This window comes from Eschrichtius robustus, chromosome 2 (assembly GCF_028021215.1).
Source record: "Eschrichtius robustus isolate mEscRob2 chromosome 2, mEscRob2.pri, whole genome shotgun sequence".
Taxonomy (NCBI): domain Eukaryota; kingdom Metazoa; phylum Chordata; class Mammalia; order Artiodactyla; family Eschrichtiidae; genus Eschrichtius; species Eschrichtius robustus.
The window spans coordinates 170744528-170771642 of NC_090825.1; the positions used below are offsets into that span (position 1 = coordinate 170744528).

The window sequence follows — 27115 nt, forward strand, 5'->3', positions numbered from 1 at the left end:
TCATTGTGGTTTTGATTCACGTTTCCCTGATGATTAGTGATGTTGAGCATCTTCTCATGTGCTTATTGGTCATTTGTTCCACCAGGGATTTTAACAACTTGGTTTCGAAGAAAGCCCAGGGCATGGGTGCCAGTCTCTTTGTCAATGCCAGGGCCTCCTGGCCTCATGGGCATCAGGCAGCCTGTGGGGTGCCCAGGGCTGGATCCTTGAGCCAGGCAGAAACTGGGGGCGAGAGGCAGGCATGGTGGTGGCATATTCACAAAGAGATTACTGTTGAACTTCGTTGCTTGGCACCAAGACCCACGTCAAAGGCCACGGAAAATCCCAGTGACACCCTCATCCCCAGATATGGGGATGCCGACAGGAAATGATCTCAGAAAAGTCATTTCTCCGACCACTCAGAAAAGACAGTGCTCTCTGCCCAGAGGGGCCCTTTCCCCTTCCCTCACCTGGGATCCCAGTGGCTTCACCTACAAGACACTTCTGGCTGAGGCGGCACCACTCCTGCACACAGGACACAGGTCTGCTGCCCCATCCTCACCTCCTGCAGCATGGAGTTGATTGACAGCTCACAAGCATCTTTCATTCCTCTCTCCATCGACCACAGGTTGTTCCTTCAAGCAACTTTTCCTTTTTTAAATTCTTTTTTTAAAGATGTTTTTTAATATTTATTTTTATTTACTTATTATTTTTATTTATCTTGGCTGTGCTGCGTCTTAATTGTGGCATGCGGGATCTTTGTCGGGGGCATGTGGGATCTTTTTTAGTTGCGACATACGGGCTTCTTAGTTGCGGCATTTGGACTCCTAGTTGCCCACACGAACTCTTAGTTGCAGCATGCATGTGGGATCTAGTTCCCTGACCAGGGATCAAACCCAGGCCCCCTGCCCTGGGAGCACAGAGTCTTACCCACTGGACCACCAGGGAAGTCCCCCTTTTTTTAATTCTTAAATGAATTTATTTTGAAAGGAACCTTTTGCTGTACAGCTGAAACTAACACAGGATTGTAAATCAAATACACTTCAATAAAAATTAATTTCAAAAAAAAAAGGAACTTTTATGCCACTGCCACAAAAGGAAAACAAGACCATTTCCATAAGTGGAGGGCAGCAGAAAAAAGAACTACATTGGTGGGGGCAGTGGGGAGGTGATATTAAAGTCGGTTAATGCTGCTGCCTTCATAAGACTCAGAGCTGGGAGTAGGGTGAGGAGAGTGAGGCACTCAGGAGCAAAATTTAGGGGGTTGCTGGCTCTCAGGTCTGGGCCTCACTCCCAGGGGCCTGAGAGCCATGGCCCTGTCCTCTAATCCAGCCATGGATCAAAGACTGCTCCCTTCCTTAAAAAAAGAAAAAAAAAAAAAAAAAAGAAAGAAAGACAAAAAGGAAAATAAATGAAAATGGAAAGAGATTACTGAGGTGTTGAAAGGTGTCAAAAGCAGCTCATGCAGCTCAGTATCAAAAAAACAAACAACCCAATCCAAAACTGGACGGAAGATCTAAATAGACATTTCCCCAAAGAAGACATACAGATGGCCAACAATGAAAAGATGCTCAGCATTGCTAATTATTGGAGAAATGCAAATCAAAACTGCAGTGAAGTATCACCTCACACCAGTCAGAATGGCCATCACCATAAAGTCTACAAATAGTAAATGCAAGAGACGGTGTGAAGAAAAGGGGGCCCTCCCACACTGTTGGTGGGAATGTAAATTGATGCAGCCATTATAGAGAACAGTACAGAGGTTACTCAAAAAACTAAAAATAGGGGGCTTCCCTGGTGGCGCATTGGTTGAGAATCTGCCTGCCAATGCAGGGGACACGGGTTCGAGCCCTGGTCTGGGAAGATCCCACATGCCGCGGAGCAGCTAGGCCCGTGAGCCACAACTACTGAGCCTGCGTGCCTGGAGCCCGTGCTCCGCGACAAGAGAGGCCGCGATAGTGAGAGGCCCGCGCACCACGATGAAGAGTGGCCCCCGCTCGCCGCAACTAGAGAAAGCCCTCGCACAGAAACGAAGACCCAACACAGCCATAAATAAATAAATAAGTAAAATAAAAACCCAAACGTTAAAAAAAAAAAAAAAAATAGAATGAAATAATGCCATGTGCAGCAACCTGGACAGACCTAGAGATGATCATACTAGGAGAAATAAGGCAGACAGAGAAAGATAAATATCATATGATATCACTTATATGTAGAATCTAAAAAAAAATGATAAAAATGAACTTTTTTACAAAACAGAAATAGACCCACAGACATAGAAAACAAGGTTATGGTTACCAAAGGGGAAAGGGGGGGAGAGAGGGATTAACATACACACACTACTATATGTAAAATAGGTAAACAACAGGACCTACTGTATAGCATAGAGAACTATACTCATTATTTTATAATAACCTATAAGGGAAAAGAATCTGGAAAAGAATACATATATATATATATATATATATATATATATATATATATATATCTGAATCACTTTGCTGTACACCTGAAACTAACACAACATTGTAAATCAACTATACTTCAATTTTAAAAAAAGAAAGGAGAAAAAAGAAAAGTGTCAAAGATATAACTACAGTAAACTCAGACTTTGACTTTCATCCATGCAACCATTATTTATTATTATTTTTTAAAAATTATTTATTTATTTATTTATTTATTTTTGGCTGTGTTGGGTCTTCGTTTCTGTGCGAGGGCTTTCTCCAATTGCGGCAAGTGGGGGCCACTCCTCATTAGAGTGCGCAGGCCTCTCACTATCGTGGCCTCTCTTGTTGCGGAGCACAGGCTCCAGACGTGCAGGCTCAGTAGCTGTGGCTCACGGGCCTAGTTGCTCTGCGGCATGTGGGATCTTCCCAGACCAGGGCTCGAACCCGTGTCCCCTGCATCGGCAGGCAGATTCTTAACCACTGAGCCACCAGGGAAGCCCTATTTTTTTTTTAAATTTTTTTTTGGCTGCCTTGGGTCTTCGTTGCACTGCATGGGCTTCTCATTGCTGTGGCTTCTCTTGTTGTCGAGCATGGGCCCTAGAAGGCAGGGGCTTCAGTAGTTGTGGCTTGCGGGCTCTAGAGCGCAGGCTCAGTAGTTGTGGCGCACGGGCTTAGTTGCTCCGCGGCATGGGGATCTTCCCCGACCAGGGATCGAACCCATGTGCCCTGCGTTGGCAGGCGGATTCTTAACCACTGTGCCACCAAGGAAGTCCCATGCAATCATTATTGAGCACAGCTGTGGACCAGGTGCTGTTAAAGGTACAGGGGACACAGCCTTGACCGCAGCAGGTGTGCTGGAGTGATGCGGACGATGAACCATGAGTAAAACAAGTGGAGGATTCTGGTTCCCCCAGGCACTCAGAGGAGGCCCTCAGAGATTAGGGGAATAGGAGAAAACCCACATAGGGCTAACACTTTTCTCGCTGGTCAGCTTCCACACCTTGCTAGGTGTTAAAAATATTTTAAATGTCACCTCTGACTTTATAGCTGCTGCACACAATATCACCCCACGATCTCCCTGGCCTTCTCTCCTATTTCTCTCCCCCCTATTCACTTGGCTTCAGCCACACAGGCCTCCTTGCTCTTCCACACCTGCCTCAGGGCCTTTGCACAGGCTGTTCCCTCTGTCTGGAAGGCTCTTCCCCAGATCTCCCATGGCTCCTCCCTCCTCACCTCCTTCAGGTGTTTCCTCAACTGTCATCTCCGAGAGGCCTTCCCTGACTGCCCTATTTAGTTCAGCAACCCCCCAGCACAGCCCCCTTTCACTAACCTGCTTAATGTTCCCATTCCTAACATTCTGCGTAATTTCTTATTTATCATGTTCACAGCCCTCTCCTGTGATGAAACGCCAGCCCCACAAGGCAGAGATTTGGGATTGGCTTGTTCACACCTGCACCCCCCCAGTACCTAGAACAGTATGCAATAACATAGCCTGGCATGCTATGTTTGTTGAGTGAATGCATGACTGTCAGATCTGTAAAAGGAGGAACGTAATGCCTAATTCATCTCAGGGCAGTGGAAAGATGAAATGAGGGGAGACCTATGAGCCACAAAGGAGAAGTTGTGACAGGAGAGATGGCCATGGTGGGGTTGGGGGAACACTGCTGTGACCGGCTCAGGATTTTTTGAAATTGGGGTGAGATTCACGTGACATAAAATTAACCATTTAAAAGTGAACAACCCAGTGGCATTTAGTACATTCGTGTTGTGCAACTTCCACCTCTATCCATCTTGTAGCATGTATCAGAACTTCATTCTTCTTTATGGCTGAATAATGTTCCATCGTGTGGACGGACCACATTATTTATTTATTTATTTATTTATTTGGTTGTGCCAGGTCTTAGTTGCGGCACGCAGCCTCCTTAGATGTGGCATGTGGACTCTTAGTTGTGGCACGCATGTGGGACCTAGTTCCCTGACCAGGGATCGAACCCCAGCCCCCTGCATTGGGAATGCGGAGTCTTAACCACTGCGCCATCAGGGAAGTCCCTGGACCACATTTTGTTTATCCATTCATCCATCCGTGGACCCTTGGGTTGTTTCCACCTTTTGGCAGTTTCTAAACACACTACTATGAATGTGGGTGTCCAAGTGTGTGTTGGAGTTCCTGTTTTCAATTTTATCAGGTATCGACCTAAAAGTGGAATTGCTAGGTCATAAGGTAACTCTATGTTTGACTTTCTGAGGAATTGCCAGACTCTTGGCCAGAGCTGTTGAAAGCAGACCCCCATCTGATAGAAGACTGGAGATGGGTTTATTCCTCCCAAAGCCCCTGCCCAGAACACAGCACTTCTTTCCAGGACTGGTCATGACCATCAGCAGCATCTGTGGTCTCATAGTCCATAACCCTGGAAACCCGTGATGTGGGGGCCCAGATGGGGAAGATGAGTCATGGGGAGAAACTGACGAGGGCACTTAGCCTAAACCCCCTTCCTTCCCCGCCCCACCCCCACATTCCAGGACCCCCTTGCAGTGGCCCTGGGAGGCCGGAGTCCACCTTCACTGGGCATTGTCAGCTCCCAGCCTGCGGCTCCCAGAAGCCCTTGCAGAATGGGGAAGAAGCCGAGAGCTGTGAGAAAGAGGTGGAAACGACAGCTAGGCTTGCACACTGTTCCCAGCTCGGGACTGCAGACCTTCCTGTTGGCGGCTGCCAGTTCCCCCCTCTCCCACCCCTACCGCCCACCAGCACCCACCACCCCCAGCTGCTCCCTTTCTCCAGCTGTGCCTCCCCACCTCTGGCCACCTCCGGCTGTCTTTCTTTCCTTTGCTTCTCGTTAAAGCCTTTAAATTTTTTTTTTTTTTTATAATGGGAAGACTTTTTTTTAAATTATTTGCTTTATTATTATTTTAATTTTATTTATTTATTTATTTATTTATTTATTTATTTATTTATTTATTTATTTATGGCTGTGTTGGGTCTTCGTTTCTGTGCGAGGACTTTCTCCAGTTGTGGCAAGCGGGGGCCACTCTCCATCGCGGTGCGCGGGCCTCTCACTATTGCGGCCTCTCTTGTTGCGGAGCACAGGCTCCAGACGCGCAGGCTCAGCAATTGTGGCTCACAGGCCTAGTCGCTCCGCGGCATGTGGGATCTTCCCAGACCAGGGCTCGAACCCGTGTCCCCTGCATTGGCAGGCAGATTCTTAACCACTGCGCCACCAGGGAAGCCCAGCCTTTAAATATTTTTAAATTTCAAAATATTGTTTGCAGGGCCTGGTTCACAGAATTGATGAAATGTCATTCTCATGACCATGGGTCTATCCATGACCCACTTTACTCATTAATTTTTAAAAATTCCTTAAGGTATACCCACAAGCCCTCAACAAGAAGTGGGAGATGGCCCTGCCCTCTCCCTCCACCACCCTGAATTCTGTTTCTTATTTTCTCACTCCTTTATTTTTTTAATAATAATCACTTGTATTTTTATTTATTTATTTTTAATATTTATTTATTTGGTTGCACTGGGTCTTAGTTGCGGCAGGCGGGCTCCTTAGTTGCGGCTCCAGGGCTCCTTAGTTGCGGCTCGCCAGCTTCTTAGTGGTTGCATGTGAACTCTCAGTTGTGGCATGCATGTGGGATCTAGTTCCCTGACCAGGGATCGAACCCGGGTCCCCTGCACTGGGAGCGTGAAGTCTTATCCACTGTGCTTCCAGGGAAGTCCCACTCCTTTATTTTTTTAAGTTTTCTTAGACATGTTGGTATGCTGAAAACTTATCTTGTATCAATTTCTCTGTCTGAGCTTTATGACTCGGGTGGCTTTCAGATGGGCTTTGGGGACTTCTTTTTTGCTCAAGATTCGACTATGATCAAATCATCATATCACAGGCTTTAAATATATTACAATTTTATTTGTCAGTTACACCTCAATAAAGCTGGGGGGGTGGATAAAGATTCTACCACAAAACCTGTCCAGCTGCAAATTAAGATTTTTGCACTGCATCCAATTTTTAAAATGAAGAAAGGAGTGTGTTGCCAGGACCCAGCCATCTGGCAGCTGACCCCCGGGGTTCTTTTCCACAGCCGTGTAATATTCCACTGTTTCTCCAGTTGCTACTGAGGAAACATTAACGTTCTGTTAAAGTCTTAACAGCCATCTTGTTAATGTGCTGCCTTTAAAGAATCATTGGTGTTGCTCCTTTTAAGCAGCTCGCTTCTCTGTTCCCTCTTACTTCCCCAAATCTTGGGGATCACTGGGAGGGGCGGGTGAAGTTGGTACACTTCAGGTTCTGGCTACCCCTGAGGAGCGCTCTCCAACCCGAGGCCATCAGCTGCCCTGTTGGCCCTGCAGCTGCTTATAAACCAGCTATTTATAGCCCCACCCCACCCCCAGCCCATGTCACTGCCCACTTCCTTGGGGCCACCAGTGAGCTCAGTGCTGATGGGGAAGGGGAAGTGGGTTGCTAGGTGCTGGGGTTTGTTTAGGGTTTGAGGGTGCCCCTACAATTTCCTGAAGGTCTTCATTTCCTAGAAGCTGAGAACACTGAGGTGATAGCTCAACCTACTTTTCTTACCTCAGTCAGTTCTGGGTGAGGGAGGAGGTAGAACAGGGCGCTGGGACCCCGTGCCCCTTCCTTGGCCCTAAACGCAGCCCTCTAAGGCATCACAGCTTCTTGCTTCACCTCTCATTGGCTTTGGGATCCTCCTCCACATCTTCCTCTATCCTCCATTCAAATGGGGTACAAAGTGCCCCTGAGACCCCCATAGCCCCAGCCCCGGGAGACTGAGAGGCCTGCGCAGTCTTGGGGGCCCGGGCTAAATAGGCACATGTGCAGTGCCCCCCCCACTCTGCCCCAGGGCCGTGGCCCCAAATAGCTCAGCTTCTATATTTAGGGGTTTGCTCAGCAGTGCCAGGGAACTATAAATACGGCCCAGCTCTGCTGCTGCTGCCTCCCAACTCCCCAGGCTGGGCCGGGCCGGGTAGGGGCCAGGGCTTAGGAGGATGCCAGCTGGGGCAGGGCTGAGTCTGCACCAGGAGTCCCTGGTCAGGTGGATTCTGGAGGCCTGGCCTCAAGGGAACCCAGGTGTCCAGCCTGCAGGAGGAGACAATGGGCCCATTGTTGGGCCTTTCCCCAGGTTGAAGGCCATCAGCCTCTGGCCTCCCACCCCCTTCCCTCACTCCATGGGGTTTCCTGGCGCAGGGACAGCTGTCTGGCCTCACAATAGCTGTGCCGTCCTCCTGGAGCCAGCAGCTGGGCTCATCCGCGTGGGGGCTGGCCCGGCCCCTTCCTCTGCCATTGTCTCCCTTCCAGGGGGTTTCCTGTTATGCCCCCTCTACCCGAAGACCCCATCTGACCCCCTCTCTCAGCCTGGGCTTGTGAGGGTGCTGGGCATGGGCTGATGGCACAAGAAGCCAGGGGGCAGGACACTGGGGTCCCCTCATCTCCCTCCCCACCGCAGAGGGCAGCAAAGAAAAGGGTATCATCCTAACAGCCACTGCTGTAGTTCACTGTCTACTCTCAGCTATATCCCTGCAATCCACTCACCCTCTTATCATCTTCACCAGCCCTGCTGCGAGGTTCTGACCATTTCATAGATGGGGAAACTGAAGCCCAGAGAGGCCACATCACCCACCCAAGACCACACGGTCCAAAACATGGGGAATTCCCTGGCAGTCCAGTGGTTAGGACTCCATCCTTCCACTGCAGGGGGCATGGGTTCGATCCTTGGTCGGGGAACTAAGGTCCCGCAAGCCATGCGGCGTGGCCAAAAAAAAAAAAAGGTACTTGATCTCCCACAGCACCACTCTTACTTATTACTAAATAGACTTTAAAAAAATAAAATGAGGAAGAGACTGGGTTTGTCCAAGACCTCTGATATGAGATGGTGGTGCCCTGTGACTGTGCATGTCATTTTACTACTCTGTGCCTCAGTTTCCCCATCTGCCAAATGGAAATCACAGCACCTGCCTTCTAGGCTACTGGGAAGATAAGTGAGTTCAATCCCTGCAAAGTGATTAGAGGGCAGCCAGGCATACAGTAGGCGCTGGATGAATACTGTCAGCCACTGTGTTGATGTGTTACCATGGCAGCTATAATAATAAAAATATGATATAATAAATAATACTATCATTATGATTGGCTGACTAGTCCTGGATCTGCTACTTCCTAGCTGAGGAATCTCAGGCCAGTGGCCCAACCCCCCAAGTGCTGGTTTTCCATCTGAAAAACAGGGATGCATGTCCCTACCTCACACCGTTGTGGACAGAGGTCTCGAGATTGTCCAGGGCTCTGGGGCTGGAACTTCAGGGCAGAGGAAAGGGGGAGAAACACTGTGACACCTCAGCAGGGGCAAGATCATGAAGCCTGTAGTGGGCTTCCTTCAGTGGAGGGTAGTATTACTGATTATGCAGCCCTACTGGGTGCAGGCTTTGCTCTGGTTCTACAGAGACACAAATGGACCAAAGTCCTACCCTCCAGGCTGACAGTCTAGGGGGGGTGGGGGGCAGACAGTAAACAAATTAAGTAGGTAAATTTCGTGATGGGGGGATGGTGAAGGGCGACAGAGAACTGAGAAAGTAGGGAATATTCGGAGGATTACATTTATGACATGGGGACGGGGGTAGGGGGTAGGTCGGGGAATGTTTGGGCAAAAACATGAAGGAGAGGAGGGAGCAAACCATGAGGTTATCTAGTTCTCTGGGTAAGAGTGCTCCAGGCAGAGGCAACAGCCTGTGCAAAGGCCCTGAGGTCATGCCATGCCTGGTGCTTTCCATAAGGAAAAACTGTAGCCAAGCTACCAAGGAGAGAGTGGGAGGAGGTGAGGGCAGGGAGGTGACATAGCAGAGCAGGCTGGGCCTTAGGAGCCGAGGAAGGACTTAGGATTTTACTCTGAGTGAGGTGGGAGCCATGGAGGGTGCTTGAGCAGAGGAGTGATGAGATCTGACTCAGTTGTTCCCAGGCACCCTTGTGCCACTTGGAGAGGAAAGGAGTTGGGGTGGGGTTTGGGGGGGATGTCCCTCTTCGTGCCTTCCCCAGTCCTTCTCTCCTGTATCACTGGTTCCTTCCTTACCCTGCTCTGTGAGGCCAGTAGGCAGGAATTAGAATCCAATTCACCAGAAAGGAAAACTGAGTCCCAGGATGGTTAGACCTGCTCCAAGGGCTCAAGACACATCCCTGGGGGAAGAGAAGGCATGATTGCAACCCTTGGGCAGCGGGTCCCCCAGGCTGGAACCCCTACCCCCCAGCTTTTTCAAGCACCAGCTGTCAGACCTGTGGGCCTGTGGGCGGGGGGGCGGGGCATGTCCAGCCCTGGAATTTCCATCTTTAAGGGTAAAAAGCCAAAAATCCCCCTTGGGCCTGGTCTGGCCCCCTCCCCTCCCAGTCTCCTCCCATGTCCACTCCCCTCCCCCTGAGGAAACTGAGGCACAGAGAGACCTCAGTTACCCTGATGGGACCCCTTTCCATGCCCTGTCCAGGTCAAAGGGACAGCAAGAGCATGAAGGGGTTAATTTTAGGACTAGGTGTGCTCCATCATCCCTGGGATAATGCTTCTCTGCCTTTGGCCATGAGTGACCTTTTTTTTCCATGACTGCAATCCTCCCCTTTTAAACTATTATGTACTTAATATTTTATTTAATTTTCTAAGAAGCTGTTGCATCCTTGAATCCATTCATTTAAAAAAGGATCTTTATATTGATGTCCTGATTGGGAAACCCTTCTCATTGCCTCAAATAGTCTGTAAATTTACAAATAAATAAGAACACAAGGAACATAAAACCATGGATTCTAGCTGGATAAACCTCAGGGCCACCAAGGTGTTAGCACCCAATAGAGACTTTCTCCTGGACCTTGGGCTCATTGCAGGGACCTGGGGACTGAGCTGCCTACCTGTGGATCTCTGCTTAGCCACTTGTTACCTGTACCTCAGTTTTCCCCTTCTGCAAAATGGGAATCATAGCAACACCTGCCTCGAAGGTATTTCGAGGAGTAAGTGAGTTAAAATAGATAAAGAGATAACTCTAGGCAAATCAGGCCTGGCTCAGATTAAGTGCTTTCTAAATAATAGTGTTTTTTACAAAAATGATCAGAGGCTCAAGATAAACCAGTCATATGACTTATTTGAAAAGGAAAACATCTCTCTTATCATGTGTTTCTCTACTGCACTCTGTGCAGTGCCCAGGAATGCCCAAAATATAAGTTTCCTACCAGGTGAGACGCTGACCCAGAAAGGCCAGCTCCAGGAGCATGGTGGCCCCGAGGTCCCGCAGTTTCTCTTCTTGGCATCGGCCTGGCATCCATGAGGGCCCCTTTGTGTCCCTCCCCCAGCTCTTCTTTGGACTCTGGCCTCTCTGTGCCTCAGTTTCTTCAACTGGAAAACAGAGGAGGAGGGTCCTGTTAGCTCAGAGGCCGGCCCTGGAGACTCAGCACGACGAGGCAGCGAGCACAGGGTGGTCCCCCAACGTGGGTGCCCTGAGCTATCATTTCGGACGTGGCTCCTCCCCAGCCTAAATGCCAGACAAGGCAAGACTTCCTCCTTGCCCCTGGGATCAGCTAACCCGAGTACACAGGGGCCAGAGAGTTCAGACACTCAACGGGCAGGTTGTACCTCTATGCCACGTTCGAGTGTGTGTGTGTGTGTGTGTGTGTGTGCGCGCGCGCGCGCGCGCGCGCGCGCGCATACAAAGCGCCCCTGGGTCTGTGTTTTCACTGCACTTTCCTGTTGGCTTTCAGCTGCCCCGCCAGTTCCAGGGAGGGCCCTGGGCCAGTGGCTGCCCCCGCCTTTATAAAGGGCTGGCGGGCCTTGGGGAAGCCTGCACAGCTGCCCAGCCTGGAGACACAGAGAAGCCCTGCCCTATCTTCTGCTTCCCCTGCGGGCAGCTTAGACCATGGGAGGCCCCCACGGCGTTGCCTCATTCGTCTTTCACGGTGAGAATTTGGGGGCCCCGTGGGGTTGGGGGCAGGCAGCAAGGGAGCCCCCTGACAGCACCATGTGGAGCTCCGGCCCCCTCTTCCCCGGGGAGAAACGCGAAGTGCGGTTGGCAGCTCTGGGGCCAGCCTCGGAGGAAGCCACATGGTCAGGCGGGCGCTGAGGGCACATGGGGAGAGGGGCTGGTAGTGCCCAGCACCCCCAAGCCGTGGCAGGATCCCTCAGGGCGCTCTAAGAGCCTGCCCCCTCTCCCAGAGAAATCTCTGAGCTCTCTACTGGAGCCACTCTGGGGGCTGCTTCCAAAGCAGGGAAACAGGTTTGGGGAAGGAGAGGGGCAAAAAGCGAGTGCTGGGACTCCTGAAGACAGCCGGGCATAGGGGAGCGCTGGGGGGCTGGAGGGCTGGGGGGTTGAGGGTGGGACCTCCCCACTGAGGGCTTACCCCCAACCTGTCCCCCACTGTCTCAGTGGCAAGGGGCAGCCCCAGAGACCCTCATTCTGGCTCCCCCAGGCCCAGCTTGGACTCAGCTGCGGGTGGAAAGGACTTTGCCGGTGGAGGGTTTGAACTTGACTTTTGCTGCGACTTCCCCAGGGCCTCCCTTCCCGCCCCACCCAGGGTGGCTCCACCGGTTATCGGGGACAGTTGGTTGCCAGAGCAACCAAGCAACAAAGAGAATGAAGAAATGGCATTTGGGGTACCAACCAGAGCTTCCCCGGGCCACAGGGGCGGGCTTCCCCGTGCTGGCCCAGGATGGCAGGCGTGAGCCCAGTGGCTCCCAGACTGGGAAGCAAGAAACTGGAATCTGTGTGGGGCACACCTGATGGGGGGCGGTGTGTCACCGGAACCAGATCTCGCAGCCCCTGAGTCTCACTTTCCACATCTGTAAAATGGGGCAAGACTGGTCTTCACTTTACAGGGCTGTGTTAAAGGTTAACTGAGTTCGTATGCAGACTGTTCCTGGTTCGCAGAATTAAGTATTAAGTAAATGGTATTTTATTATTATTATTATTATTTCACTGGCTGGTCTGGGGGGTAGACTGGGGGGTCCTTAGCAGGAGGAGCAAGGAGAGGATGACTGCCCCGTCCCCACCCCAGGAATCTTATGGCTCAGGGCTCGGCAGCGGGAATGCAAACCAGATGTGACTGGGAGCAGATGACCAGCCGCTCCACTCCCAGCTCCTGTTTGGGCGACTTCCAAGGACCCAGATGGAGAAGTCCTGGCCCAAGAGCCTCCGTGGTGGGGGAGCAGTGCCCAGCCCAGCCGGGGCAGAGGTCACAGGGCACAAAACAACTGTCCCATCCCCCTGCAGCATCTGGGGAACTTGACCCCATCAATTCCACCTTTTCCAAGCTCCTCTGTTCACCAGATTCTTCCTGAATCTTCTTCTGGGCTCCAAGCCTCAGTCTGTCCATCTGCAGAATGGACACAAACAGGGCAGTTGTGAATGTGAAAGTTGCTACTGGGGACTTTGGGAGCTGGGGACAAATCAGCCCAGGTCCCATCCTACCAGGGAAGGTTATTTTGTGGTGTGTCCTGCAAAGAGGAACTGAGCCCCAGCCGAGGGGGAAACTAGCCACGCCCGGTGACCGGAGAGGAGGACGAGAGAAATCCTCACACGAGGGAGGGGAAGGACATTCCAGCCTCAGTTTACCTTGGCTGGGAGTGCTTGTGGGAGGGACTCTTGCCCACCGCCAGCCTGAGGGGTATCAAGTTTGGACCTAGGGGCTGAGTGGTCAGGGGACCCTCCAGCCTGCACCCTTGACAGCTCCACAAGCTTTTCTCATGATGATGGACCCCAGAATTCCCCTGGGAGCTCCCTCCTAAGGCAACGAGCTATGAGCCATCCCTTCCCTTGGCCCAGGAAGTGACTCATGCCTGCCCTTCCTCCCGGCCCCCATCCCTCCGCCCACCGCCCCTTTTGGGTCTCCCTGGATTGCTGGGGTCTGCGCTGCCTCCCTGGCATTCCCACGTGGGCAGGGACTGGACGCCTCCCCCAAGCCCTCCCCATGCCCTCACCTGCTGCTGAGCTGCCCTCCCCGCCTCGCTCCCTTTCCCTCTGTTTCCATCCCACCCCCTTTCTAATTGTTTTTCTCTATCTCTCTCTCAATCTCCATATCTGTGTCTCTCTGTCCAATCTCTGCCATTTCTGTCTCTCTCTGAGTGTCCTGTTTCTCTGTCCCTCTCTCTCTATCACTGTCTTAACTTCTGTTTCTCTCCATCTGTCTCTCCTCATCTCTCTGTCTCTGTCTCCCTCTTTCTCCCTCTCTCTCATCTCTGTTTTCTCTCCATCTCTGTCTTCTTGTCTGTCTCTCTCTGGTGAACCGTGAGGAGATCCCCACCTCTGAAGCCCCTGATGACTTGAGGAGGCCTCGAGAGTGGGGTGCCCCTGAGCAGCAGGTACAGCCGGGGCGGAGATGCTCGTCCAGCACCGCCCCCAACGTGAGCCCACAACATCTTCCTGTGCACAGGGGAGGCTGGGGTGAAATGTCACCACTGGGTCTCAAGACAGCCATGAGGGCTGACAGATGTTGTGGGCGTGGTGTGCATGCACCTGTGTCCCCGAGGACGGGTGTGCGGGCTGGAGGATCTTAGATTCGGGGGTGGGGAGGATCTGAGAAAACACCCAGTCCTTTTCCTCCAACCCCCTCATTCTTACATAGAGAAACGTTGCACGGGGAACTCTACTCAATATTCTGTGATAACCTCTATGAGAAAAGAATCTGAAAAAGAATGAATACATGTGGGACTTCCCGGGCGGTCCAGTGGTTAAGATTCTGAGCTTCCACTTCAGGCGGCACGGGTTCGATCCCTGGTCGGGGGACTAAGATTGCACAGTCCTCGCGGTGTGGCAAAAAAAAAAAAAAAAAAAAGAATGAATATATGTATATGTATAACTGAATCACTTTGCTGTACACCTGAAGTTAACACAACATTGTAAATCAACTATAATCCCATATAATTTTTTTTTTAAAAAGAAAAGAAACGTTGATGACAGTAAACGCTTTGACACACCAGGTGATATTCGCAGGCTTACTTCTCACACTACTCTAGGAAATGGGTCCCGTCACCATCCCCATTCTACAGAAGGGGAAGCTGAGGCTCTGAGAGATGAGGTAACCTGACCACAGTCCAGAATTTGAACTGCGGCTGCCAGGCTCCAGTCTGTTTACTGAACTGCTGCCCACAGAGCCCACAGGTCCGCGGGAGCCAGGACCCCCTCGGTGCTTGGGCCCCTTCTCCATCCCTCAGTTTCTGAAACCCACCTCCAGGTGGCAGGTGGCAGACCCTCTGGCCATGGGTGTCCAGTCTCTGGGAGGTGCCACGTACTCACTCTCTCCTTGAGCAATGGACAGAGCCCAAGCCTGGGACGGGCCAACAGCCCCCTTTCCACAGTTGCTTCTCTCTTAGCATTGCATCTGCCCTTCCCTGCTCTGGTGACCCCCTTGACCCTCCCCTTCTCTGTTCCAGTGCTGTGTGTCTTGCTGACTCTGTCGGAAGCTGGATCCCAGAACACCAGGGGTGAGTCTGCTGGGAGCAACTCAGTCCACAGCCGGAGCCTGGGGAAGGGGCCCTAGACCTTCACCCACCCCCTCAGCCCAAACAGGAGAGAGGCCTGTTGCAGGGGGAAGGCCAGGGTCATGCCTCCCCAGCACCCCCTCTTATGGAGATGATCCTGCCCCCCTCCCCAGCCCCTGACTCAGCCCTCACGTTCTGACCAAGGTCTCCATCTCCACAGACTGTGCTCCGCGGTGCCCTCTGAACTCCTCATGTGTCAATGGCACCGCCTGCCGCTGCACTCCGGGATTCAGTTCTTCATCTGGGGAGATCTTCACCAACTTCTTGGAGAGCTGTGATGGTACAGAGGCTTGGGGGTGATGGAGGGACATGCAGAGATTGTGGGGTACAGTCCAATGCCTGTGGGGGGACATGGGTGTTGGTTGGGGGCTTCAGCCTTTCTCCTCAGGACCCTCATCAAGGACAGAAAAAAGAGAAAGGAAAAGCTATGAGAGAGATGGAGAGATGAGACATGAATAAACATGGCTTCCTGGAGAGAGAGGAGCTGTGTCTCCAGGAGTCTGGAGTCTGTGCCTCAGTTTGCCCTTTCAGGACTGAGGAGGGGGATGCAGAGCTTCCACCCACCCCCCACTTAAGCAGTTCCCACTGTGTCCCAATCTGAGGTGCCAGCCAGAGGGCCAAGAAGAGCAGAGCTGATAGACAAGCTTCAGGAATGGCTTGCTCCAGCCGCAGCCCAGACTCAGCAGTATTGCCTGAGAGTCTAATTCTTTCTAAAAAGACACTGATTAACCATCAGGACCAGTGCTGGGGAGCCAGGTAGGGGATGGGGATCTCTGCCCTGACCAAACTCACGCCTTTGGGAGGTGACCCTTTGCCCTGCTGTGTTCCAGACATCAACGAGTGCGGACCACCCTTGACAGTGTCCTGTGGAAAATTAGCAGACTGCGAGAACACGGAAGGGGGCTACCACTGCATGTGCAGCCCAGGATATGAGCTTATTTCTGGGGAAACAACGTTCAAGAATGAGAGTGAGAACACGTGTCAAGGTAAGAATGACCCTGCATCTTCCACCTCTCCATCCATGAGGTTTGGGGTCACCCAAATACTGAGTCATTCCTGTAGCATCCAGGGGTCAGGGCTTTGGTTACAGGTGTAGCACCCAGGTCTGAGTTGGGAAAGTTGTACCTGTGCCTTTCCCACCTGCACAGAGAGGCAGGGCGGCATGAGCCAGGGACCCAAATCCTGGCTTTGCCACCTGATAGCTGTGTGTGTGTGACACTGGCCAGGATACTTATTCAGAAATCACTGTTAACACGTGAGATGTGATAATACTATTGTGAGTGTATGTTTTTGGGTGTTTTTTAGAGTCTCTATCTTTTACAGATAAAAACAAAAGTAGCTTTGCCTTTTATTAACTGTGTGATTTTGGGCAAGCTACTTCCCCTCTCTGTGCCTCAATTTACCCATCTGTAAAAAGGGGGTGACCAGTGGTGCTTATTACCTCATAGAATTGCCAGGAAGGTATAGGAGATCACAAAACACAAAACAGTGACGGCTGTTGGGTTTTTAAATTATAATGATTATGAGTTAATGCACCCTCTCCAGGATGGGCATCCCTGTGGTTCGTGCCCCACGGTGCGTGCTCAGGAGCAGCTGTCCCAGTCCATCCCCTTACCAGGGACCCAGGAGGAGCCTGGTCTCCACACATCACCAGGTTTTGCCCCCTTTCCAGAGGGGTCAGGCAGGCAGGGAAAGGGGCAGATGGGGCCAGCAGTGGACAGACAGGAGCCACGACTCCAGAGAGGGGTCCAGAGAGGGGGTTAGACACGAATACTGAGGATGGGGAGGGGAAGGTGGGAGGTGAGGAGGAGGCTGAGCCCAGGGTCCAGAGGACTCTGAGTAGGGTCCATAGGCCCACCCTGCTGCTACCTTGGTCCCAGCGCCTTCCCTCCTGCCCTGCAGAGGGAGGGCGGCAGAGCCTCCCTGGTGGGAGGGAAGAGAGGACCTGCATCTATGTGGAGGTGCTGCTGGTCCACAGGGGCCTCTGTGGGGGTACGCTACGCTTGAAACATGTGGCCTGGCCAGAGCCTTCATGTGAATTGGAAAAATGTCCCTCATCTCCAGGTGAATACGGTGTGTTTAGGGAATGGAGAGTGAGCTGGTTTTCCTCTCCCACTTGCCTCCTTGGCTGGACACCCTTGTGCAGTCAGCAACCTGCACAACTGCACATGGTGGTCTTGGAGCCCACTCAGTGTGCCTTGACTGGGGGTGCCACCCACCCACTGTTGTGAGCCCCTGCAGAGACACGGATGAACAAGAGTGAGGTGTGAGAGGGACCTCTACGGACCTCAAGGAGGGTGACTGCGAGAGAGCAGCCTGCTGGTTTGGACCAGAGCTTGCTGCCTGAAGACCTAGCTCTGTGACTGGCTCAGCTGGACTGTCTGTGCACCCCTTCCTCAGCATTCCAACCTTTGTCGCACCTGAGGATGTGTCCACGCATGTCCTGGCCGTGGGGTCTGCTATGGGCAGGAGACACGGGCTGCTCCCTGGGTTCCTCATCCCACTTTCTCCAGGCGTCAGAGGGCCGTCCTGTGCACCTACCTCATCTCCCAACCCTCTCTGAACCCCAAGGCTCAGAACCCTTTGCAGAGGGTCACTTCCAGATGTTTGGAACATCCCCCCGGCCACCTGGCATCTTATTTGCATGAAACAAAAGAGGGGCTGGCATTCAAGAAACTCAATGAGGTCACAGCACCGTGTGTTCCGGCACAATATCTGCCCTCTTCGCCGCTGTTAGTGACTGCTGGGAGGAGACCTGCCCCGCTGGGGCCCTCTCAGACCCCCTGGGCCATGGTGGACCCTGGGACCCTGTCCAGAAATGCGGGAGGAGGGAGATTCAAGGACAGGCCCACCGTCCCTGGCCAGCCCTGCCCTGGCTCAGAAACCTGCCTGGAAAAGATGCTTCCTGGCACCCTGACCCCAATTCTCAGCCGCTCAGCTTCCGTCTATTTCCCCACACAAGGCTCCACCCTGACCCTCCCCAGTAATTCCAGTTCATGGACCTGAGGCAGCTCTGATGACTGGGGCCTGGGAGGACGTTGTGTCAGGGGTGGGCAGGGTGACATCGAGCCCCCAACACGCTGGAAGAATCAGATGAACAAAGAGGCTCCCATCTGGACCAGATGACAAGAGAGGTTGTCATCAGGGACCATTGCCCCTGGCCTGACGCTCTACTGAAGAGATCAACCCAGGCCCCACGATGATCCAGACCACTTGGGGACAGAAGATGGGAGGCTGAGCCCCACTCAGCAGGGTCCACGGGTCTACGTCCCTGGTGAGAGGCCAAGGGCCGAGATGACAGAAACACCTGCCACCCTTCATGCATGAGCACCTGCTCCCTGCTCCAGCCACTCAGCCATTGCCCACTGCACGCCTTGCTCAGACGTGGATTCTCACCACTTCCTGCCAATCTAGGCGATGCCTTCGTGGGAATCAGAAAAAGGCACCTTCACAGGCCCAAGGCTGCCTGGCCAGACATCAGCCCCACTGTCCAGCACAGCCTGGTGCCCACTGCCCAGGTGGCCCTGGCCTTTCCGGCATCACCCTCATTTTCTGTGCCACTGCCCCAAAGCCTCGTCCTTGAGGGACGTGGCTCAGGGGTGGGTCGTGGTCCATCTCCATGCGGCTGGAGTCTCAGAGTGAGCGTGGATAGGAGAGTGCTGTCCCGCCAGGGTCACCAGGATCCAAGGAGAACTCAGCTGGCAGCACTCACTCTGGGGGAGTCAGGACAGAGTCCATCACCGGGAGCCAAGATGGGGCCTCCCTGCTCAGGGAACACAGCATCTCTCCTGCACTCAGTTCCCAGGAAGGCACCCACCACAGCTGGGAGCTTCCCAGGGAGGCTGAGAGAGCCAGAGCCGGCAGACAGGGGAGGACTTGGGTCACTCCTGGCCCCATCTGGACAACAGGACATCTGGGCCGCCATGCTCACGCATAGGATGCCTCCATGTGAATTAGAAAAGACCCACTCACCGGGGAAGAGAGAGCGGGCCCTTCTGGATGCTTCTAGGCCAGGAAATGTAGCCAACCCCCCAGCCCAGAAGGCTGTCCACAGCTGCAGGCATCCATCAGCCTCTCCTTCCCCTTGCAGATGTGGATGAATGTCAGCAGAAACCCAAAATCTGTAAAGGCCGCAGCATCTGCATCAACACCCAGGGCAGCTACACCTGTCAGTGCCCACCCGGCTTGGAGCTCAACCTGGAGGACCCAAGACTGTGCACAGGTAGAGGCCCTGGGAAGACAGTGTGAGGATGGCCTGGAGCTGGAGAAGGAGTCGAGGCGGTTCCTGGAGCCTGAGGAGGAGGGAGAAGAACCTCAGGTTCCTGCAATGCCAAGGGCCTGCTGGGGCCCTGCCCAAGGATTCGCCTCCCCGAAAGGTCCCACCACAGGCCAGGGAGGCGGCAGAGCCTTCTGGGCCTGGGGTTCCCTTGTGGAGTTCCCTGCCCCCGTGAACATCCCCCAGACCTCGCCCCTTCCTCATCTGTCACATTCGAGCAAAGGAAGCTGTCACTTCCTGTTCCCAGAAGGGGAACCTCAGTCCAGGGCTGGACTTCCAAACCCCATGACTCAGTCTCCCTCCTGGTTTTACCGCCTATAAAGTGGGGCCCCTGCCACGCCCATCTTGCAGGGAGGCTACCCTAAGGTGCTTTGAGGGTGAAGTTGAAGGTCACCAGGTGATGGCACGTGCAATCACAGTGGGGTCCTTGGTGCTGGGCAGTGATAAGCGGGTACAGTGAGAAGTGGAAGTGGGGGCCGCCTGACCCTCTGGCTTTGTCCTCAGATGTGAACGAATGTACCTCGGGGAGAAACCCATGCCACAGCTCCAGCCACTGCTTCAACCTTGTGGGCACCTATAAGTGCCACTGCCGTCCAGGCTGGAAGCCAATTCCTGGGGCCGCCAGCGGCCCAAACAACACCGTCTGCGAAGGTTCAGAGCTCAGATGCTATGTTCTTGGAGACCCACACTCAAAACATCTGATCACATATTCAGTGGCACCCACACAAACCAAACAGAAAGAATGCTGGGGGAGCCCTGCTGTGCCAGGCATTAATTCCTTTGAGGCTAAATGTCAAAACATCTGGGGGTCCTGGAGAAGGAGCTGGGGTGCCAAGAGAAAAGCTCCCAGGGACTCCAGGCAACAGCTAATTACTAACTGAGACGAAGATACTTCAGTATTTTCACAACCTGCCTATCTGTATGGGGCTCACCTGCTAATGTGTCAGAACTCTGCACACTTCCCATAAATAACCTCAGCGTCCACCGTTCGAGGATGTGCAGTCACCAGGTGGCATCACCTCCGGGGGGTGGGAGGGGGCACTAATATGGGAAAAAGAGGGGCACGGCGAGGAGAGGGGCCTCATCAGGGCTGGGACAGAGCCAGACCCCCTTCTTCGTGTCCCCAGATACGGATGAGTGCAGCTCCGGGCAGCATCAGTGTCACAACTCCACCATCTGCGTCAACACCGTGGGTTCATACACGTGTCACTGCCGCCAAGGCTGGGTGCCCAAACCCGGATTCCAGGATAAGCAAGTGGACACCATCTCCTGCGAAGGTACCTGTCCTGACCTGACCCCAGACCCCTCCTACAACAAGCACAGACACTCTCACACCTAATGAACTGCTGTCCTGTCCCCTGCAGAGATCTCCTTCCCCACCTGGACCGCACCCCCTGAAATCAAGAGCCAGGTGAGTGGCCCCAGCAGGGAGCAGGAGGCAGGAAATCCCTCCACCCAGCTCACTCTGTCCGCCCGTTTTCCCCAAGCTCCCCCATCCAGGATGAGGTTCTCTGACCCCCCTTCTGTCCCCTCTCTCCAGAGTCTCTCTGGCTTCTTTGAAAGAGTCCAGAAAATGAGCATAGACTTCAAGTCAGCCTTGACCCAGGAAACCATCCAGGTAAGGGCAGGCCCTGGGGGGAACCCCAGGACAGTGTGGGGTGGCTGGAGGATGCTTCCGTGTGAGTGGAGATGCCCAAGCAGGGGCCTCTGTGTCTGTATGCACAATATACACGCACCATATATATACATTGTACAAACACAGACATACATACGCACTCCAAAAGGTACACACACACATACACACACACACATTTGAGAGGGATATAATGGCAAGAGAATGAAGCAGTTGAGAATTTCACCTCTGGAGCCAGGCCTCAAGGTTCAAATACACCCCATCCTACCCGCTGCCACTTCCTGCTGTGTGACCTCAGGCAAGTGACTCCCCCTCTCTGGGCCTCAGTCGCCTCACTTCATAAATGGTGCCTGCTTCATACAGTTGGTGAAAAGGTTTAAATGAACTAATAGAAGTAAGGCTCAAAGAATAGTGTCTGGCACACAGTATAAGCAGTATACGTAAGTTTTGGCATATGTCCTTAGCCTGGTAGAAATATTGAGCCCCTAAAAAATAATAATAATAACTTTTAAAAAGAGAAATATGTGAGGAACTTCCCTGGTGGTCCAGTGGGTAGGACTCCACAATTCCAATGCAGGGGGCATGGGTTCCCTGGTCGGGGAACCAGATCCCGCATGCATGACGCAACTAGTAAGAGTCTTCATGCCCCAACTAAAGATGCCGCATGCTGCACAAAGATCCCGTGTGCTGCAACCAAGACCCGGCGCAGCCAAAATAAATAAATAAATATTAAAAAAAAGAGAGAGAGGGCTTCCCTGGTGGCGCAGTGGTTGAGAATCTGCCTGCCAATGCAGGGGACACGGGTTCGAGCCCTGGTCTGGGAAGATCCCACATGCCACGGAGCAACTGGGCCCGTGAGCCACAATTACTGAGCCTGCGCGTCTGGAGCCTGTGCTCCGCAGCAAGAGGGGCCGCGATGGTGAGAGGCCCGCGCACCGCGATGAAGAGTGGTCCCCACTTGCCACAACTAGAGAAAGCCCTCGCACAGAAACGAAGACTCAACACAGTCATAAATAAATAAATAAATAAATAAATAAATAAAAGAACGTGAATTTCTTAAAAAAAAAAAAAAAAAAATTTAAAAAAAAAAAAAAAAAGAAAAAAAAAAAGAGAGAGAGAGAAACATGTGAGCCCCTTGTGTCATTTAAAATTTTCCAGTAGCTACACTTTTAAAATATAAAAGTAAAGAATAAATTTAAGAGTAAAAGTAAACAAGTGAAATTAATGTGAAAATTGCATATAACCCAGTAGATTCAAATTATTACCATTTCAACGTGGAGCCATATTTCAAGCGACACCTGTGGCTCGTGGCAACTGTTCTGGGGCAGTGCAGACTTAGAAAAGGGCCTGACATAAAGCCCGTGCCTGATAAATGTTAAGTGCTGTTGTTGTTATAATACGTGCACACAGGCATATACTCAGTCCCCTTACTTGTCTTCTGGCTACTGCAGTGTCTTGAAGATTCCCCTGTGTCTGTCCCCCAGGCAACCCAGGTGGTTCTCCAGTGTGTACCCCAGTTGTTGGGGCGGGGTGAGGGGAGGTGAGATCAGGGTCCTTCAGGCAGCCCCTGTGGTGCAATGACCCAGCAGCTGTCACCCAACACCCACAGTACCTCATCATGTCAGTGGATGACCTGTTGAAAACCCCAGGGGACCTGGAGGCCTTGGACCTGTCTTCCAGGCACCACACAGCCACCTACCTGTTCTCAGGCCTCGAACAAATCCTGAGGACCCTGGCCAAAGCCATGTCTGGAGGCTCCTTCATCTACCATTCGCCTGGGGACACAGGTGAGACCCTGTCCTGCCCCGCCCCAGCCCCGGGCCCCTTTCATACACCCAGAGCCCCTGATCACTGCCCCCTCTCCCCTCAGAGCTGTCCCTGATGGTCCAGGAGCAGGGGAGTGGAAACATCACCGTGGGCCAGAGCCATGCACGGATGCTGCTGGACTGGGCCGTGGCAGCTGGAGCCGAGCAGTCCGGTAATGGCAGGATCTGGAGTGGGCACCTGAGGGAGAGGGATGGAGAAGCTGGGATAGGGCTAGGGGTGAGATTCAGAATATGCAGCAACTGAAAACTGACCCATGGGGAGGGACGCCAGGCATCACAGTGGACTGGTGAGCCTGAATTCGACATCTTAGGAGGGAAGATGGGGCACAGAAGGAAGCAGAGCAGAAGGTAGCCAGCGTGTCTGTCCCCCAGGCCCCACCGTGGTAGGAATCCTCTCCAGCCCGAACATGCAGAAATTGCTGGCCAACGCCTCTTTGGACCTGGACTCGGAGAAGCAAACTGAGCTGGAAGAGATCTACGAAAGTCCCGTCCGCGGCGCCCAGCTCAGGCTTCTTTCAGCCGTCAACTTGGTCTTTCTGAGCAACACGAACACAGATAAACTCAACTCCAAGGTCACCTTCGCCTTCTCCCACCCTGTGAGTCCTTGGGTGGGGAGGGGGGATCAGCCCTACTGCTCACCCCATGGCCAAGGTCACCGTGGTCCCTCTGCAGCATTTGTTTCCCCACCTCCACCCACTCTGCTCCTTCCTTACAGGTATCTCAGGGCCTTTGTGCTTGCTGTGCCCGCTGCCTGGGACACCTTTCCTCCACATGACTCAGTCCTTTACCTGTCTCCAGTCTTTGTTCAAATGTCACCTTCTTTTCTAGGCCTTCCCTGACCTGCTTATTTTAAATTACAATCTGTAATCACGCCCCACCTTTCCCCTTTGCTCTTTTCTTTCTTTCTTTTGCACTCAGCACCTTCTAACACTGTCTAGTTTACTTATTGAATATTTATTAGGTTTATTATTTTCTGTCTGTCTCCCCCACTAGTATGTTAGCCCCAGAAGGACAGGGACTTGTGTCTGCCCTGTTTACTCCCGTGTCCCCTGGCCTGACACACACAGTAGGTGCTCAGTAGACAAATGCCAAATGAAAAACAGCCCTCTTTGGGTTCAACCCAAGCCCAGTTCCCAAGAGTGGGTTCCAGGCTAACCTCTACCACCGCCCCTACCTGCTCACAGTGGGAGATGCCCGGGACACGGCAGGAGCTGATCTGTGCCTTCTGGAAGAGTGACAGCAACAGGAGAGGGTACTGGGCCACCTCGGGCTGCCAGACGCTGGGCAGCGGGAATGGCAGCACCACCTGCCAATGCAATCACCTGAGCAGCTTTGCCATCCTCATGGCCCACTACGATGTGGAGGTGAGCAGACCAGGGGCCATCCTCAAAAACCCACAGGTGGCACGGTTGGCTTCGGTGAGACAGGCAGCTGGTTCTTGCGGATACGGTCCACCTGTTTCTATATGGTTGCACAGCGCAGGTGGCCCTACACCACACCTCCCAGCCCCTTCCCTGGGACCCCCCCCCGCCAGGCCTCCACATGACCCAGCAACTAAACAGAGTGGCCTGGCACTGCAGGCTCTGCTCCGGCCAGTGCCCCTCTGACCGCTCACCCCTAACAAGTTGTTAAATATCCCTAAAAGCTCCTGAGGGAGCACCACTTTCTGTATGTGGCCTCAGAGGGATCCATAGATATGCTGGGCCATGTGAATACCTGGAATGGGCCAGGCAGAGTAGGGGAGGCTGGTGGTCCAGGCCCAAGGCCCAGGAAGGACAAAAATGTGGGTTTTGAGGAGCTCATAGCTGTGGCCAGGTGTAGGAGGGGCAAGAGATGAGATAGAGATGAGGGTCGGAGAGGTGGGCTCATCAGTGTTGGGAAAGAGGGTTGCAGCCATTGAGGCCTCACTGGGGACCTTCTCAGGAGAGCTGTCTGGGTGTGTAGTGGGGAAGCCCATCCGGAAGAACTAGGGATCCCTGCTGCACCCATGGGGGTGGGGGTGGCGGTATTTAGGATGAGACACAGCAGGTTTACTCAGCTGTTGATGGCAGAGGAGGTGGGGGGGAGATGAGCCACCTCATCAGAGTCCTACAGGCCAGGTCCCAGGTGCGTGTTGGTGGTGGGGCCCACAAGGAGGGCAGGAAGGCCTCAGAGTGCTAATCGAGTCCCGCCCACCCCGTCCTGCATCCAGGACTGGAAGCTGGCCCTGATCACCAAGGTGGGACTGGCTCTGTCGCTGGTCTGCCTGCTGCTGTGCATTCTCACCTTCCTGCTGGTGCGGCCGATCCAGGGCTCGCGCACCACGGTGCACCTGCACCTCTGCATCTGCCTCTTCGTGGGCTCCACCATCTTCCTGGTGGGCATCGAGAACGAAGGCGGCCAGGTGAGGCCCCGCCCCGTGGAAGGCCCCACTCTCGCCTGAGCGCTAGACCTACCTGCGAAGGCCTGGAGTGGAATAGCCCCGCCCACTCCCAGCTGGGTCCGGTGGTCGGGCCCGGGAAGCCCAGGGCCCCGCCCATTCGCCCGCTTTAACCTCGCACGTCCACGCCCTGACTCCGCCTGCCATCCGGCCTCGGGCCCGCCCATCGCTGACGTCACCCGCCCCTCTGTCCCTCCGCCCCGCCCCCGCCCCGCAGGTTGGGCTGCGCTGCCGCCTGGTGGCCGGGCTGCTGCACTACTGCTTCCTGGCCGCCTTCTGCTGGATGAGCCTCGAGGGCGTGGAGCTCTACTTCCTCGTGGTGCGCGTGTTCCAAGGCCAAGGCCTGAGAAAGCGCTGGCTGTGCCTGATCGGCTACGGCTTGCCGCTGTTCATCGTGGCCGTCTCGGCAGCCATCAAGACCCAGGGCTACGGCCGCCCCCAATAGTGAGTGCGAGGTGGTGGGAGAGGGCCAGGGCGTGGAGGCTGCACCCAAACACAGTGCCCCTGCTCCCCTCTGGCTCCCCTCTGGGTTTCCTGGGTGCTGACCAGACCCCTCCCTTCTCGCCCAGCTGCTGGTTGGACCACGCCAACGGCTTCCTCTGGAGCTTCCTGGGACCTGTGACCTTCATCGTTTTGGTAACTGCCTCACTCCCCACCCCACCCCACACCTGTGGAAACCTGAGGTGCTTGGCTCCAGAGCCGGCTACACCGGCTTGCTCCCTGTGAGTTCCAAGGACACCCCCTAATCCGAATTCTGTGCTCCCCACCCAGTGCAATGCTGTCATCTTCGTGATTACTGTCTGGAAGCTCACTCAGAAGTTTTCTGAAATCAACCCAGACATAAAGAAACTAAAGAAGGCCAGGTGAGAGCAGGGGCAGGGAGGGGGCCTGGCAGGAGTGGGTGTGTGAGGTGAGGACCTTACGCGGCAACTGTCCACCTCCCCACAGGGTGCTGACTGTCACCGCCATCGCCCAGCTCTTTGTGTTGGGCTGCACCTGGGTCTTCGGCCTGTTCCTCTTCGACCACAGTAGCTGGGTGCTGTGCTACACCTTCAGCATCCTCAACTGCCTGCAGGGCCTCTTCCTCTTTGTGCTGTACTGCCTCCTCAACAAGAAGGTGGGCTGCAGGCAGGGCTGCGGGTAGGGCTGGGACCCTAGTCTGGGGGGCCCCTCCTCCCCTGACCTGGCGCCCTGTGCCCCACAGGTGAGGGAAGAGTACCGGAGGTGGGCCTGCATGGTCACCAGGAACAAGTACTCCGAGTTCGCCACATCCACCTCTGGGTCTGGCTCCAGCCACAGTCAGACTCAGGTAAGGGCTGAGCCTGGAGCAGGGGTGCAGGCCATAAAGCAGCTGGGCCTGGGATCAGTTCTCACGGGGCTCCTTTCTCTCCAGGCCCTCAGGCCCTCAGAGTCTGGCATGTGAAGGCGCGGTTCTGGCCGGGCCAGCGGCTCCCGTGGCCTCAGCAGCTTCTGCACATGCTGAAGACCTCCTCTCCTCTCCCACTGCTCTGCTCCCTCCTGCCTTGGTCCCCATACGCACCATGGAGAGAAGGGTGACACCTGCCATCTGGCACCGAACTCCAGAATACCCAGCAAGGGTGGAGAGTTGGACCTACTGGGCCTGCTTCTGGCTGCCTCTCAGCTCCACCCCAGCCAGGACCCAGGGTAGGGGCAGAAGCTGGCCCAGGACTGCAGCCCCTTGCCCTGGTACACAAGGCCCAGACAGACTGAGGGCTCCTGTGCCCAGCCTGGCCCTCCCCCCTCATCTGTCTTTGCTACAGAACAAGAGGCCAGGGTGCTGGGACTCAGCACCGGTTAAGCTAAGACTGAGGTCAGGGGTGGGAGGAGGGCAGGGCCGAAGGCTCATGGTACAGAGGCCCATCTGCCCCCAGGGCAGAGGGTTCTCACTGATGTGAAGGCTGTGGATATTGTGTAATGTTTTGTATCTGTATAAACCTTTCAGTGTTGACACTTAAAATTAAATATCACATTGACATAGAAAGTGGCATTTCTTCCTGGCTAAGGACTCGGAGACCA

General features: G+C 53.8%; 1 protein-coding gene across 3 annotated transcripts; it reads left to right on the top strand.

The window, feature by feature from the left end:
• Positions 1-11108: 11108 nt before the first annotated feature.
• ADGRE5 (adhesion G protein-coupled receptor E5) lies at positions 11109-27080 on the top strand. 3 transcript variants are annotated; one of them, XM_068536900.1, is made up of 20 exons: positions 11109-11347; positions 14817-14867; positions 15085-15204; positions 15755-15910; positions 19015-19146; positions 19705-19851; positions 20328-20477; positions 20565-20611; positions 20741-20818; positions 22443-22620; positions 22704-22811; positions 23032-23255; positions 23844-24023; positions 24851-25042; positions 25296-25522; positions 25648-25714; positions 25850-25941; positions 26027-26195; positions 26283-26387; positions 26472-27080. In XM_068536900.1, exons 1-20 carry the CDS (start codon positions 11308-11310, stop codon positions 26499-26501), a joined length of 2493 nt encoding a protein of 830 aa, XP_068393001.1. In that variant the 5' UTR covers positions 11109-11307; the 3' UTR covers positions 26502-27080. The 3 variants fall into 3 exon arrangements, with proteins under 3 accessions (XP_068393001.1, XP_068393002.1, XP_068393003.1); XM_068536901.1 differs by lacking the exon at positions 19015-19146; XM_068536902.1 differs by lacking the exons at positions 19015-19146; positions 19705-19851 and having other exon boundaries at positions 11110-11347.
• Positions 27081-27115: the final 35 nt, after the last annotated feature.

Excerpts from the sequence above, each read along its gene's own strand:
- ADGRE5 (XM_068536900.1), top strand. The coding sequence starts at position 11,308 with ATGGGAGGCCCCCACGGCGTTGCCTCATTCGTCTTTCACG. Across the intron at positions 22,621-22,703 it reads CCATTCGCCTGGGGACACAG|AGCTGTCCCTGATGGTCCAG; the intron begins GTGAGACCCTGT and ends CTCTCCCCTCAG. Across the intron at positions 23,256-23,843 it reads CCTTCGCCTTCTCCCACCCT|TGGGAGATGCCCGGGACACG; the intron begins GTGAGTCCTTGG and ends ACCTGCTCACAG.